This window comes from Thamnophis elegans, chromosome 14 (genome assembly GCF_009769535.1).
Source record: "Thamnophis elegans isolate rThaEle1 chromosome 14, rThaEle1.pri, whole genome shotgun sequence".
NCBI lineage: Eukaryota > Metazoa > Chordata > Lepidosauria > Squamata > Colubridae > Thamnophis > Thamnophis elegans.
This window is the reverse complement of record NC_045554.1, coordinates 39,672,889-39,687,267: the sequence shown is the minus strand read 5'-3', so window position 1 is coordinate 39,687,267 and position 14,379 is coordinate 39,672,889. Positions and strand designations below refer to the sequence as shown.

The 14,379-nt window shown below is 43.7% G+C and overlaps 1 protein-coding gene across 6 annotated transcripts in view; it reads right to left on the bottom strand.

The window, feature by feature from the left end:
• Positions 1–12,206: 12,206 nt before the first annotated feature.
• LOC116517875 (uncharacterized protein F13E9.13, mitochondrial-like) overlaps positions 12,207–14,379 on the bottom strand; it is a 28,712-nt gene continuing 26,539 nt past the window's right edge. For all 6 annotated transcript variants that reach the window (XM_032231052.1, XM_032231049.1, XM_032231050.1 and 3 more), the window contains one exon: positions 12,207–13,155. In XM_032231052.1, the coding sequence (XP_032086943.1) occupies positions 12,965–13,155 (191 nt within the window). In that variant the 3' untranslated portion in view covers positions 12,207–12,964. The remainder of the gene's footprint in view (positions 13,156–14,379) is intronic.

The following is a 14,379-nucleotide window of genomic DNA, read 5'->3' as shown; positions in this document are numbered from 1 at the left end:
CTCCTGGGGGGAAGGATACTGCAAAATCTCCATCCCCACCGCACTCCTGGGGGAAGGATAATGCAAAATCCCCATTCTCTCCCCACTCCTGGAGGAAGGATATTGCAAAATCTCCATCCCCACCCCACTCCTGGGGGGAAGGATACTGCAAAATCTCCATTCTCTCCCCACTCCTGGGGGGAAGGATACTGCAAAATCTCCATTCTCTCCCCACTCCTGGAGGAAGGATACTGCAAAATCTCCATCCCCACCACACTCCTGGGGGAAGGATACTGCAAAATCTCCATTCTCTCCCCACTTCTGGAGGAAGGATACTGCAAAATCTCCATCCCCACCGCACTCTGGGGCCAGCCAGAGGTGGTACTTGCCGGTTCTCCAGACTACTCAGAATTTCCGCTACCGGTTTCTCCAGAACCTGCTGAATTTCAGCCCCGCTGGGGAGGTTTTTCAAATCTACATCTACAGAGCCTACAAATGGTGCACAAAATGGCAAGCAGACTAGTTTAATTCGTCAACTTTGGTTTTACAGCTTCCAAACAGACTTCTACTTCGTCATTTTTTTTCCTACTCTACTCTTAATAAGAATATTGCCGACATTTAACCTTTCAGTCATTGTCAATATCACATGGTCTTTAAGATCTGCTTCGGAGCCTTGTTCAGGATGGGGCCAGGATAGCCCAAAGGTGCTTTTTCAAGAGGCAACTGGGCTATCTTTTTTTCTTTTTTCAAAGGTGTTTTGCTTCTTACGGAGCGGTGTGGTGGCCTGGAGTGGAGCTCTTGCCTCACAATCAGGAAGTTGTGAGTTCAATCCTAGGTAGAGGCAGATATTTCTCTCTCTGGGCACAATGAGAATAGATCTGCTGAACAAAACTCCGCAATGGCGACAAGAAAGGCATCTGGTCAGTAAAAACACTCTGCTGGCTCCATTCAGTTGCTCAGATTCCACCCGCAAGGCATTATGGGGGCGTTAAAAGAAGATGGTGTTTCGCTTCTTATCCAAGCAGTTTCTTCAGCTCTGCAGAAGAAGCTTCTTGGATGAGAAGTGGAACTTCTTCGAAGAAAAGCAAAGACAGCCCAGTTGCCTCTTGAAAAAGCACCTTTGGGGCAACCATGACCTGGATGACTGAGAATCTCCATAGACTTTGGAACCAGGACAAATACCTGGGGAACAGCTGGATTCTCTTCTTTGGAAGACTGCAAGTAGATACACCTGAGTTCTCTTACCTGCCAAGGTGTATCCAATATTTTAAACAACCGCAATCCAGTATATTGCCTTCATATATTGCCATTTAGCAACACGAGCTCATCATAATTTCAACATGCCAGTTGTTGAGGAGGAAAGAAAGCTCACCCTGCCTAAGTTTTGTTTTATAATTTCTTGATATCACTAGAGTGTGCTGCAGTTCACAAAATCTTAACAGAGCGACAGGGTTCTTAATGAACCATCTTAGTTAGGCTATTCGGTATTTGAAATTCAGTCAAAACATCTCCAACCGACCAGGCATCTAGGTTTGAAACAATGCATATTGATGAGAGCGGGATATGAGCAGGACACAAATTGTGTTCATCAGCCTGTACTGTAGTTTAAGAACACAGCATGTCCAAGTCTCCATAACATTTATATCATCATTCATACTACTTAATGCCATCTACCAGTGAGAAGAAGGATGAGGTGGCTCAGTGGCTAAGATGCTGAGCTTGTCAATAAGAAAGGCTGGCAGTTCGAATCCCCAGCGCCGTGTCATGGAGTGAGCTCCCGTGACTTGTCCCAGCTTCTGCCAACCTAGCGGTTCGGAAGCATGTAAAAATGCAAGTAGAAAAATAGGGACCACTTTGGTGGGAAGGTAACAGCGTTCTGTGCGCCTTTGGTGTTGAGTCATGCCACCCACATGACCATGGAGATGTCTTCAGACAGTGCTGGCTCTTTGGCTTTGAAACGGAGATGAGCACCGCCCCCTATAGGCAGGAACAACTAGCATGCATGTGAGAGGGGAACCTTTACCTTTTCTCCAGTGAGAACTCAAAGTGGTTTGTGTAGAGCAGGGGTGTCAAACTGGATTTCTTCGACGGCTGGATCAGCATTGTAATTATCTGCGGGCCAGTGAAGGGTGGGTCCAAACAGTCATCGGGAGTCAAGACAGATTCAAAAGCACCCCTTCCCCACAATCATACCAGACATCAATGTGAGGTTACTTAGTTCAAATCCAAAGCTATGGTTGTAGACTTACAGAGCCAGTATGCTGTAGTGGTTAAAGCATCAGGTTTGAAACCAGGAGGTTTCGGTGACTAATACTCTGAGCTTGTCAATAAGAAAGATTGGCAGTTTGGCGGTTCGAATCCCTAGTGCTGCATAATGGAGTGAGCTCCCACTACTTGTCCCAGCTTCTGCCAACCTAGCAGTTCGGAAGCACGTAAAAATGCAAGTAGAAAAATAGGGACCACCTTTGGTGGGAAGGTAACAGCGTTCCGTGCGCCTTTGGCATTGAGTCATGCCGGCCACATGATCATGGAGATGTCTTCGGGCAATACTGGCTCTTTGGCTTTGAAACGGAGATGAGCACCACCCCCTAGAGTCGGGAACGACTAGCATGCATGCAAGAGAGAATTCTAGTCTCGCCTTAGGCAAAAAGCCAGCTGGGTGAGCTTGAGCCAGTCCCTTTCTCTCAGCCCCGGGAAGGAGGCAATGGCAAACTACTTTTGAAAAAAAAAACTTGCCAAGAAACCTGCAGGGCTTTATCCCAGCAGCCTCTGAGAATCAGACAGGAGGGAAGGAAAGGGGGGGGGGAAATTAAGTACACCTAGACAAACTGGACATAAGACGCTTTGGCTGCGAGTCAACGACAACACAGTTTGCTTTAGTGCTGGAAGTGAAGTGTCGATGGAGACATTTGCGAAGTGTCAAAGGACCGCTGATTTCCCCAAGGGCCTCCTGCAAAGGGAGAGAAGGACCTTTGGAACAGAGTAAAAGCGGTGTAGCTTGCTTCAGGCTGGTAAAAGTGACACACTGCTTCGACTTCCCGATTGAAACAGGCTTGCCGCTGTGCTTCATCCTTTTCGGCCAGCATGTCAACTGTAAAATGTTTTGAGCCCTCTATTAATAGGCAATTAAAACACATCCTTTTTTGATCGGGCAAAATTCCCCTTTTTTTAGTCACATTATTTTATTTCCTGGGATTTACAGGACACTCCGGTCCTGTTTTTTTCGGAAGCTGGGTCGAAAAACGAGAAAGAGACGGCTGAGTCTGTGCGGGCAAAATAGAGAGGACAAGATAGACGCAGTGTCCTGTGACACCTGAATTTTGGTCCTTTGAGCAATTGTTTGTACAGATTGAATGGATTACAGATTTGGTCATATTATGGGTGGCAGTTAAACCCGCCATCCTGGGCCCAATGCTTGGGAAGCCAGGCTCTGCCTGTCACAAGCCAGGACAAAGGGTGAGTGATGGAGGAGTAACACCTCCTTAAAAAAACCTTGGTCCAGCTGGCCCGGCTGGGAGCACCTTGTAAGGGCCCCTTTCTAGGGTTACAGGAGAAGACGGTCAACGATTTTGAAGGCGGAAGAGGGCTCTACGCCCCAACGGCAGATCAAGCAGCAGAACCGTCTTCTAGGAGAAGGGAAACTCTGATTCCAAACCTCCACTGCCTTGTGGCTGCATCCACTACTAGAAAAGGCTTCAGGAGTCAACCTCCAGGCAAAATCCGGAGCCGGAGTCCCGGAAGCAGTTTGTGACTCTGTACAACCACATTCTGCTAACTCCTGTGATGCAGCTGGAACCAATCGTATTGGCTCTGCTATTCCATTGGACTATTTCAGCGATGTGGAAATAGGGGGATCTGCTGCTTGGGTAAAAGTCTATCCTCCATATTAATCTACCCAGGCCTTGTGCTGGAGAGGACACTCCAGTTTTGACCAATTTCCAGAGCATGATTCCATACTCTTTTGAGACTGAAGGATGCCAATGCAATGGGTGGCAATTACACCAATCCAAGACAAAGGTTGGAAACAATGGACGATGTATGCTAAAATGAGTGCAGCCAAGTATGAAACAACAAGAATTGCGGAAGAAAAGCATCCCATTGGTCCCGAGATGCCTCTTATAATAATTTTTAGGGGACAGTTCCTCTGCTGTATTTTATTTATCATGTCCCATTTTCCGTTAAGATACTGCCTTTCAAACTTAATTTATTGGAAACTAAAGATGTTTTCTAAAAATAACTTGGAAGCTGCTAAAAAATGCAGCTTTCCACTTGTAAGTTTCCACCAGCTGGGCCTGTCTGGTTTAGAAATGACACCCTTGAGAATTCAAAATAAGATTTAAAATTGCGAGGGGCGGGGGAAGCAGGAGGAGGAATGGCTTATGGAAAAACGATAAGATTCTATTATCATCCCATTACCTAAATATTACCTAGAATCCACTTTACGAAAAACTTAGGTGATTTTTAAATGCTGGGTTAAACAGTGTGATGGAAAGAGCCGAGGTGGTGCAGTGGTTAGAATGCAGTACTGCAGACTACTTCAGCTGACTGTTAGCTGCAGTTTGGCGGTTCGAATCTCACCAGCTCAAAGTTGACTCAGCCTTCCATCCTTCCGAGATGGGTAAAATGAGGACCCAGATTGTCGGGGGCAAGAGGCTGACTCTGTAAACCGCTTAGAGAGGGCTGTAAAAGCACTGTGAAGCAGTATATAAGTCTAAGTGCTATGGATATTGCTATTATCAGGCCCAAAGAACCAAGAATGACACCAGGAGTTACTTCTAAGGACTGTCATTTCTTTATTGTTGTTTGCCTATGGACAGAATCTTGCCAGATTAAAGCAACAATCTAGATGACTATGGATATACTCTATGAATTGCTAAGGCAGGCTTGGCTTTGCTGTCTTCCTGCCCACCAGACATTCCAAGTTCTATTGCCATGTGAAAGCAGCCATTCCCTCTTGCAACTTTGACTCCATTCAACCACAGATAATCCTAAAGACGCTTTTTCATAAGACACAGTATTACACTTTACTTAAGAGGAGGGAACCCCTGCCGTAAGGAATCTTTTGGTGCCACTTGCATACTTCTTTAAACCAGTATGTTTTGTCCTTCCCATTGTTTTAGGGTGTGCAAATCAGTGCAAATGATTACTACGTTGATATAATTGGTTGGCTAAAATGCTTTTCACAGCCTAATCACACTGGTACACGACTACTTGAATCCTCACACAGAGCTGTCGAAAGAAAAAAAAAAGATTGTGAACACAACACTTTCTCTACCGTGTAAAGTAAAATTGGGCTATTTTTTTTTTGTGACCCGACAATTGCGCGCCCGACAAAACCGTGCCCACAAAAGCGCGGTTAGGGTTAGGGTTGTAATGTTGTTTTCGCGTCCCATTATGTTGTTTGTTGATGGCGCACTTTTGATGGCGTGGTTTTGTCGCCGCGGTTTTGTCGGCGTGCATTTCTCGGGTGCGCGTTTGTCGGTGAACCATTTTTTTAATATATATATATTTTTAAAAAAACAGACAAGGACAAACAATACATAAAATCATCATCAATTAAATATACATATAGAATGTTGTTTGGTTACAAATCGCTTGTGCATCACTGCTTTCAATTATATATAAAGTCACAGACTATCCATCAGGTATTCATAGGTACATTATTGTCATTGTAAATCATGTATTCAATTACAATTGTTATTCCTTCATTTTAAACCAACATTCTAAGGATTAGGTTCATGTATATACTGTACCAACATTCCATTGCATCATTATTAGTCTATTTAGCAATAATATGTCTTCATAGTATCACCCTTTTCATTCTATTGTTCTTACAATATGGAAGAATACTTAGGCATCACCATTTTCGATTGTATATAAAATCGCAAATTATCCATCAATTATCATTGTACGTCATATGTTCAATTACAGTTGCTATTCCTTTATTTTAAGTAAAGTATTCTAAATATTTGATTCAGATGTATACCAATATTTCATTACATCATACTTCTTTAAACCAGTATGTTTTGTCTTTGCCATTGTTTTAGGGTGTGCAAATCTGTGCAAATGATCACTACGTTGATATAATTCGTTGGCTAAAATGCTTTTCACAGCCTAATCACACTGGTACATGACTACTTGAATCCTCACACAGAGCTGTGAAAAGAAAAACAGATTGTGAACGCAACACACTCTCTACCATGTAAAATAATATTGGGCTATTTTTAAGTGCGGGGCAAAACGCTTTAACTAAATAAACACTGGTTTTTTTTTCCAAATCAATTTTTACTCGTTCATCATCTTCCAAAACGTTTTTAGATGTTCCTTATGGATGCGATAGACAGGGGAAAAAAAACTACTTCTAATCTAATCCGAGCAAGTTCTCTACAGCATCAGCTTTGGTACTGAACGAAAGGAGGAAGATGAAATTGGAAAATGAAGGGAAAACAGATTCATATTCCTTGGCAAAATCCCTTCTGCTTTTCTTCTTCATCGTACAACTAGTCCTGGACTTAACGACTCCAATTGAGCCCCTAAATTCCCATGGCTAATCGAGACAGTGGTTAAAAGTGAGTTTTGACCCATTTTACGACCTTTCTTGCCACAGCTGTTAAGTGAAACTCTGCAGTTGTTAAAAGCTAGTCACACGGGTGTTAATTGAATCTGGCTCCCCCCACCCCCGACTTTGCTCATCAGAAAGTCGCAAAAGTGGATCACATGACCCTTCCCCTGGGATACTGCAGCCGTCACAAAGACGAGTCAGTAGCCAAGAATCTGAATTTGGATCATGTGACCATGGGGATGCTACATCAGCAAACGGGCTGCATTTACAGACACTGCAGTCTGTAACCATGTGACCACATTTTACGATAGTTTTGCTCGAAATTGGCATTTATTATCCGTTTTTCGTAAAACCGTGCCCTAAAGAGCCATGGCGGTGCAGTGGTTAGAATGCAGTATTGCAGGCTAACTCTGCCCACAGCCAAGAGTTTGATTCTGACTGGCTCAAGGTTGATTCAGCCTTCCATCCTTCCGAGGTGGGTAAAATGAGGACCCAGATTGGTGGGGGCAAGAGGCTGACCCTGTAAACCGCTTAGAGAGGGCTGTAAAGCATTGTAAAGTGGTATATAAGTCTAATTGCAATTCCTACTCCTTCCTTTCTTCCTGTTGCAGTGGTTAGAATGCCATAATGCAAGTTAGCTCTGCCCATGGCCAGGAGTTCTTGACTCAGCCTTCCATCCTTCCAAGGTGGGTAAAATGAGGACCTAGATTGTTGGGGGCAATAGGCTAACTCTGTAAGATGCTTAGAAAGAGCTGTAAAGCACTGTGAAGTGTTATATAAGTCTAAGTGCTATTGCTATTCCTTCCTTCCTTCCTTCCTTCCTTCCTTCCTTCCTTCCTTCCGTGGTGGTACAATGGTTAGAATGCTGTATTGCAGGCTGACTCTGCCCAATGTCTGGAGTTCCATCTGTTGACTCAGCCTTCCATCCTTCTGAGGTCAGTAAAATGAGGACCCAGATTGTTGGGGGCAAGAGGCTGATTCTACAAACTGCTTAGAGAGGGCTGTAAAAGCACTATGAAGAGGTATATAAGCCTCAGTGCTATGGCTATTGCTAAATCAGTGTTTTTTTTTTCAAACTTGGCAAGCTGGCTGGGGGATTCTGGGAGTTGAAGCCCACATATTTAAAGTTGGTGAGTTTGAAAAATGGACTCCAGATGGACTCAGTTTCATACTTCTCAGCTTATCCTCCTGGATGTTATGGCCCGCGGAGCTGGCAGCAGATTTGGATACTAAGGAGGTTGGGGAGGAACATGGGCCAGTCCTAAAGACTGGAGAAGGCTCTAATGAGGGCTCTGTGTCAGAGGCAGAGAGGGGCCCAGAGTAACCTGAGAGTTAACAACTGCTTTTGGAGTCAGACATCAATGAGGGAGAGGAACAGCTGGAGCCTGTTCCCAGTGTGTGCATGCGCAGAGTTGCCAGACGAAGGGAACAGCTAAAGAACAGGTGTTGACTTGGGAGTAAGGCCACAGGTGGACGGCGAATGGCCACTCCCAGAGGAAAGGGGAGCGAAAGGGGAGTGGAGTTTGCAGGAGACAATTGGTTCGCTTCATTGGTTCATGACTCTCTGAGACAAGTTTTGCAGATATCGGTCTGGCAGCTCTCCAAGCCAGATAAGGTCTGCGACTGAAAATCCTCCCTTGAAAGACTTTGCTGGATGTGAATGAGCAGAATTCACAGTAAATCAATAAAAGGGGTTTTTATCGGGACCTGGAGTTTGCTTCATATTCTTAGGAAGCCTCGGTCAGAACACTGAAAGTCCTGTGAAGTTCAGTGGTCTCACCTAATAATGAGAGTAAATCAGAGTCATACACCAATTTCCACCAGTCTTACACGGAGTTTAAACCTTCCTACATAAATATTCACCACCGAAATAAATCAGCCCCATTAGCAGGAGGCCTGCCAAATGAAACAACAGGAGTCTTGACGATTATCAAGCCAGTTAACAGAACAAACCTATTAAATAAATAAATTTGTTCTCCCCCACCCCTCCCCAATTTATGGCGGTGCTATACTTAAAGTGAAACCTTTTAAATGAACAGATTTACTGTGCCCGGAGATCTCCACAGGGTCTGGGTAATTATGCAAAAGCAAGGCATTACTTTTAAAGGGGAGGAATCGGCTTGGTACTTGTCATGATTTACAGCCAGACGCCAGGAAAAAGAAATGGTAATGGCACAAAATAAGCTTTTGCAAACCTTTCCTGGCAGACAGAAAATGCTTGATTTACCTAGGGCATCCATCAGCTTCTGTATTTTAGATTAAAGCAGATAGATAGCAAGGAAAGTGCGTGCGATTGTGCTGCACGAACAGTTGAGGGATGGGACTGCTTTTGCTGTCCATATTGGTATGAAGGGGGGGATTCTATTGCGTCCATGGAAGGGAATCAACGTGTCATTTTCTAGACTCCTGGCATCGCAGGAACACGAGTTGCGTTCCATTCTGTCCTGTTTAACTTCAGGCCAGTTAGCAGAAGCAGCTGTTAGATGCAAGCAATCATATTCATACATGTAAGTATGAATGTAAGTACCGTATTTTTGGAGTATAAGACGCACCTTAGTTTTTGGGGAGGAAAATGGGGGTGGTGGTGGAAATCTGCCTACCAGGTATTCATCTTAGCGTCCTTAGTCTGATCAGCTTCAGCACATAGGTTTGTTGGTTTTGAGCACTGGTCGGGATTAAAAAAAACAGCTTCTAAAGCACAGCTGATCAGCAGAGAGAGAAGCAGTGAGAAAAGCAGACAAAACTTAGCGCCTCATTAGGGCTGGAAAAAAAAAGCTACATTCAGAGTATAAGATGCAGGCAAATTTTCAGCCTCTTTTAGGGAGGAAAAAGTCTGTCTCATACTCTGAAAAATATGGTACTTTATTATATTCTGCCTGTTATACAGGAATCTTCCCAGGCTGTCTCCTTTCTCCTGGAAATAGATAATGTTCTAGCGAACTTAAGCAGGGATGAGTCCTGCGTCTTTTGCAGCTGCGCAAGGCTGCCAGGCTAATTCTCTACTTGAGACCTCCCTCCTTGATTGGGTATTTCCCAATATAACCCTACTCGATAAATCTGTTGTCGCCAATTTATGGCACTTCCATCTGCACCAACCATGGGTGTTCGGCCTCTCCTTTTTCAGCAGCCCAGGTGGAACGTCCCAGGCAATGGCAAGAGTTTTTTCATGGGGAAGTGACAGGCCTCTCTCTTGCCAGCTGCTGCAGTATTTTTCTGGTAAGATTTCTGAGAACTTTGAGTTTAGTTTAGTTTAGTTTTATTTGTCTTGTATGCCGCCCACTCCAGAAGGACTCCGGGCGGCTTACAATAAACAAGGGAGGGGATAAATAAACAAAACAATACTTTAAAATCCACAACAGTCACAGTTTCCGAGGGGCTGGATATTTCGAAAGCCCCCCGGCCTGCTGGAGCAGCCAGGACTTAACGGCTTTGCGGAAGGCTGGGAGGGTAGTAAGGGTCCGGATCTCCACAGGGAGATCGTTCCAGAGGGCTGGAGCTGCGACAGAGAAGGCTCTCCCCCGGGGAGTCGCCAGCCGACATTGGCTGGCAGATGGAATCCGGGGAAGATCTAACCTGTGAGATCTAATCGGTCTATGGGAGGTAATCGGCAGGAGGTGGTCTCTCAGGTACCCAGGTCCGATGCCATGTAGGGCTTTATAGGTAACGACCAGCACCTTGAAGCGGGTCCGGAGACTAATGGGTAACCAGTGCAGCTCGGGAAGGATAGGTGTGATGTGGGTGTACCTGGGTGCACCCACAATCGCTTGCGTGGCTGTGTTCTGGACCAGCTGAAGTCTTCGAACACTCTTCAAGGGCAGCCCCATGTAGAGCGTGTTACAGTAATCCAGTCTTGAGGTCACAAGGGCATGAGTGACTGTCTGAAGGGCCTCCCGATCCAGGTAGGGTCGCAATTGGTGAGTCTATCCTTATAGTACCCAAGGGAACTTCCAATCATGACTTTGGGTAATTTCCCTGCCTAATTTTACTATTGGGAGGAGAGGAGCAAAATTCCCTTAGGATATGAGAGAGAATGGGGGGGAGGGAGGGAGAGAGAGAAAGAAGGAGGGGAAAAAAGAGAAAGAAGCAGAGGCAGAGAGATACACAGAGAGACAGACAGGCAGAGACAGAGAGAGAGGCAGAGATAGACGGGGGGGGCAGAGAGGCACAGAAAGAGAGAAAGACAGACAGACAGAGACAGACAGAAACAGAGAGACTTACTTTCATTTCCCTTCCCCCCTCCATATCCATTCCTCTCCCTCCCTTTCTCTTTCTAGACTAGTTATCTCTTCTGGAAATAAAAGATTGTACAGAGGTTTTCCCACAATCCAGACACTTTATTTCCAGCAATTATTGTGCCACATTCTTTAAGCCTAGAAAGAAAAATCCATGCCATTTGGAAGCATGAGACTTTCTGGGCTGTACCTAACAGATTTATGTAGCTGAACATGCTGACGTCCTTTGACCTGCTTAGGAATAAATACAGCTGACCAAATTGTCATTTTTATGGATATTTACAGCCAAGTACTTTTGTAAACCTAAGAACTAATTTCCCCCAAAGGAAATCTGTACTCTATAACCTTGATAAACTGTCAAAAACACGAGCCATGACTGGACCTGCCGTTTCTCTTGCCAACAATGTGCGCTTCCAAGAAGCTTATGAAGATTCAGTGTGACAAATGGATGGGATGAACTTCCTCCCAGATGAGTTGGAAATGGTGTACAACGTGAGGGTCTTTCTAGCTTCTCAGGTCCAGTAGAGAACAGTTGTGGCCAGAAGGGCCAATGCACAGATCCCTCTCCTACATCAGGTGCGCCCATTCTCAACCGGAGGCCCGTACTCGCAAATACACTTGGGTTGCTTCCCAATTAGATTAACAGCTGCACTAGAGGTGGTATTCAGCCAGTTCTGACAGGTTCTGGAGAGCAGGTAGCAGGAACTTTGAGTAGTTAGGAGAACCGGCAAAGAGGCTGGCCCCGCCCCTGCTGCCTCCCAGCCGATCTTCTTCTGTTGTCCTGAACAGGAGAACGGAGCTGGAAAGCAGGTTAGTGGGTTGGGGAGGGAATGGGGATTTTGCAGTATCCTTCCCTTCCATCAGAGGTGGTATTCAGCCAGTTCTGACAGGTTCTGGAGAACTGATAGCAGAAATTTTGAGTAGTTCGGAGAACCGGCAAAGAGGCTGGCCCTGCCCCCGCTGCCTCCCAGCCAATCTTCTTCTGTTGCCCTGAACAGCAAAATGGAGCTGGAAAGCAGGTTAGTGGGTTAGGGCGGGAATGGGGATTTTGCAGTATGCTTCCCTTCCATCAGAGGTAGTATTCCTCCAGTTCTGACAGGTTCTGGAGAACTGATAGCGGAAATTTTGAGTAGTTCGGAGAACCGGCAAAGTGGCTGGCCCCGCCCCCACTGCCTCCCAGCTGATCTTTTGTTGCCCTGAACAGCAAAACAAAGCTGGAAAGTGGGTTAGTGGGGAGGGGATGGAATGGGGGTTTTGCAGCATCCTTCCCCTGCCACACCCACATAGCCACACCCACAGAACTGGTAGTAAAAACTTTTGAGTCCCACCACTGAACTGCATCTCTTAGTAATGGAACCACCAGTTCAAATTTGAGGTCATAAATCAAGGATTACCAGTATATATACAGACAAAAAACTCTGAAGACATACAACCATGGCTTCCAGTGCTTTAATTAGGAAAGAAGAGAGAGTAACCATACCTTTTGGTTGACGATGTTGAATGTTCATGTCACCAGTTAGAAGTCACAGATTCAGGTTCAATTCCTCGGAATGGCATGGACAAATGTTTTCTTTTTGATTTTGTCTCTTGTAATAACTATAACTCTGCCAAGGACACACCTGTAATCTGTCTGATCTCAATCATTTGGTAGTCAGAGCAGCAGATTCCCAACTTAAAATACAGGGAGACACTGCATTTTTACATGCTCCTACGCAGCAAACTTCGGATGTAACAGACAAAATCGGAGTTCATCTGAGATTTCACCAAATGTTGTTTATTGGTAACTCAATCTGAAAAAAATCTGTATGTTTTATGTACACAAATTACTAAAATTTTTGCAGATAATTTTAAATTTTACCTTTTATTAATGTAAAAGTATATATAAGTATTTTTCCTTCCAATTGGGCTATAAGACTAAGAATTTATTGTTACCTGGACACTGGAATTTTATCAGCTTTCCATATGACCTACTCTCATAATATTTTCAGAACCATTCTCCCTATATATTTTTCCTCCAGTGTTCCATCTAATACAAGGAGATGAACATATATTTGTGCGTCACGCGTGCCTTTAATTTTGAATTCAGAAAAAAATCCTCTGTCTTAAGCATAAAAAGACTTGGAAAATTGCAAAATAAGAGAATTGGTGCAGTTGTGCTTCAATTGTAAACTGACAGCAGAAGCGAACACATTTACACTCTTAGTTTGCCAATATAATCCATAAACTTCTTCACACGATCCAGATCAATGCCATTTGCCCAATGGCCTTCTTTCTTGAAATAGGAACCAATGATCAAGGCATTTGCACTTAAGTAGTCCTTCACATTATCCAAAGTCACACCAGACCCCACCAATACTGGAATCTTCACCGCAGATCTGACTTCTGGAGAAAGCAAAGAAGGAAATTCGTAATGGAATTTAGGGTAAAAGTTTTTTTACTCTCTCCAGCAAAACCACCACCAAAAGCCCAATGCTCTGACTCTCCTGCCCTATGACTAGTGCCAAAAACGGCATTAGCCATGCTGGAAATGAGATAATATAATCTCACCCCTTTTCAGTGCAGCTTTCATAGAGACAAGCGCGAAGATCAAAAAAAGCCCATCGGTTGTAAGCCGCTCAATGGGCTTATTTGGTTAGATGATGAAAGGCCTATGCTTAAGCAGCTGCAGGAATTCCAAAGGGAGAGTGAGGATCAATTTGCTCCTGTAGAACAATTACATGGCCATTTCATTCTTTTCTTTTCTTTTTTCTTTTTCCTGAAGAAAACCCTGCCTACTAAGGGTTTAGGGTTTAGCGTTTAGGGTTCCTCTTATCTTGGTTACTTGTGAGATCATTCTTGTCGCTGAAGAAACACTGAATGTCCTCAGGCAGATGTAACTGTGCGTGCGTGTGTGTGTGTTGATATCTATCTATCTACAGTATCTATATTTATATCTATCTATCTATCTATCTATCTATCTATCTATCTATCTATCTATCTATCTATCTATCTATCTATCTATCATCTATTTACGGTATCTATCTACAATATCTATCTATCTATCTATCTATCTATCTATCTATCTATCTATCTATCTATCTATCTATCTATCTATCTATCTATCTATCATCTATTTACGGTATCTATCTACAATATCTATCTATCTATCTATCTATCATCTATCTATCTATCTATCTATCTATCTATCTATCTATCTATCTATCTATCTATCTATCTATCTATCTATCTATCTAATATCTATAAATTAATTTTCTCTCTCCATATATCTTCTTACCAATCTATATATCTCTCTCTGTATCTCTCTCTCTCTAATCTATACATCTATCATACTCTCTCCATCCATATCTATCTGTCTGTCTGTCTGTCTGTCTATCTATCTATCTGTCATCTATAATATCTATAAATCAATTTTTTCTCTCCATCCATATATCTTACCTATCTATGTATCTCTCTCTGTATCTCTCTCTAATCTATACATCTATCCTTCTCTCTCCATCCATATCTATCTATCTATCTATCTATCTATCTATCTATCTATCTATCTATCTATCTATCTATCTATCTATCATCTCCATCTCTCTCTTTGTATCCCCATATCTATCCTCT